Here is a 1270-nt window from a genome sequence, read left to right on the forward strand (position 1 = left end):
GCTACTGTTGTTGCTGCTGCTGCTTGTGGTCAGAGGCACCTCGGTAGCAGCGAGAGGAAGGGCCTCGGGAAAGAGGCTGCGGGTCTCCCTGTCGAGCAGACGCAAATGGCAATACGGGCTGTTGCTGCTGTCGCTGCTGCTGTTGCTGCTGTTGCTGCTGTTGCTGCTGACGCTCGTGGAGAGTGCCCTTCGAGAGGCGGCAAGGGCGGCACTGCTGCTGCTGCTGCTGCTGCTGCTGCTGCGCGCCCAACACCGCTGCTGCTGTTGCTGCCGAAGGGCAAGCGGGTACACTGCGTTTGGGGGAGATGGAAATTTCTGTGCTCGAGGCAGCAGCAGCAACTGGTGCTGCAGCTTCTGCTGCTGCAGCGGCAGCTGCTGCAGCGCATGTCGCCTAAGGAAGGCCATTGCCGATAGTTGAGAGAGCAGCAGCAGCAGCAGCAAAAGGAAGAAATGCAGCAGCTGCCGCTGCAGCCTTCTCATGTGGAGGCGCTGCTGCTAAGTGTAGCGTTCCCCGCCGGATGTAGCTGCTTCTGCTGCAGTTACTGGTGTAGCTGCTGCTGCTGCTGCATGCGCTGCTGCTGTNCGCCGGATGTAGCTGCTTCTGCTGCAGTTACTGGTGTAGCTGCTGCTGCTGCTGCATGCGCTGCTGCTGTTGCTGTTGCTGCCACCTCCACTGCTTATGTCACTGTTAGAGGGTGCCGCTGCTGTCGCTGCTGCAGATGCAGGCGAAGGCCCGACTTCCGGCAGTTGTTCTGCTGCAGTTGTTGCTGCTGGCTGCTGCTGCTGCCGCTCGTGCTGCTGCTGCTGCTGCAGTGTTGCAACGAACAGCCGAGAGACGCCGCACACTACACCCCAGCGGTCCGTTACACTACAAAACAAATAAATAATATAAAATATACATTTTAAAATTTAATTACTTATCTTCATTGTATACGTTCGATACACCGGAGCAGTAGCCACAGCAGCAGCGGCGGCTGCCGTTCTCTGCCTGTTGTGCTGCTGCTGTTGAGTTGTTCTATTTCAAACTATTGAAATGTTTCGAATTAAATATAACAAAATTTCATTTCAAAGGGAGCTTGTAGTTTGGGTGTACATACACCTCAATACGATCGCTGCTGGCGCACTCGAGCGCTGCATGCAGACGCTTGCAATCGATGCTTCTCTCGGGTTTTCCCTTTCTTGTTCCTTGTTAATATTAACATTTATACTTAAAATATTTATATTAATTTCTAAACCATCATCTAATGCATTGAAAGAAGAAATGTGTAGA

The 1270-nt window shown here is 53.2% G+C and overlaps 1 protein-coding gene across 1 annotated transcript in view; it reads right to left on the reverse strand.

Annotated features, from left to right (window-relative positions):
* Positions 1-405, reverse strand: part of EMH_0044170 (uncharacterized protein) — a gene marked incomplete at both ends in the record, with an annotated part of 1251 nt that extends 846 nt beyond the window's left edge. The window contains one exon of the mRNA XM_013495928.1: positions 1-405. Coding sequence (XP_013351382.1) covers positions 1-405 — 405 coding nt within the window.
* Between the last annotated feature and the right edge of the window lie 865 nt (positions 406-1270).

This window comes from Eimeria mitis, genomic scaffold (assembly GCF_000499745.2).
Source record: "Eimeria mitis Houghton genomic scaffold, Emh_scaff1825, whole genome shotgun sequence".
NCBI lineage: Eukaryota > Apicomplexa > Conoidasida > Eucoccidiorida > Eimeriidae > Eimeria > Eimeria mitis.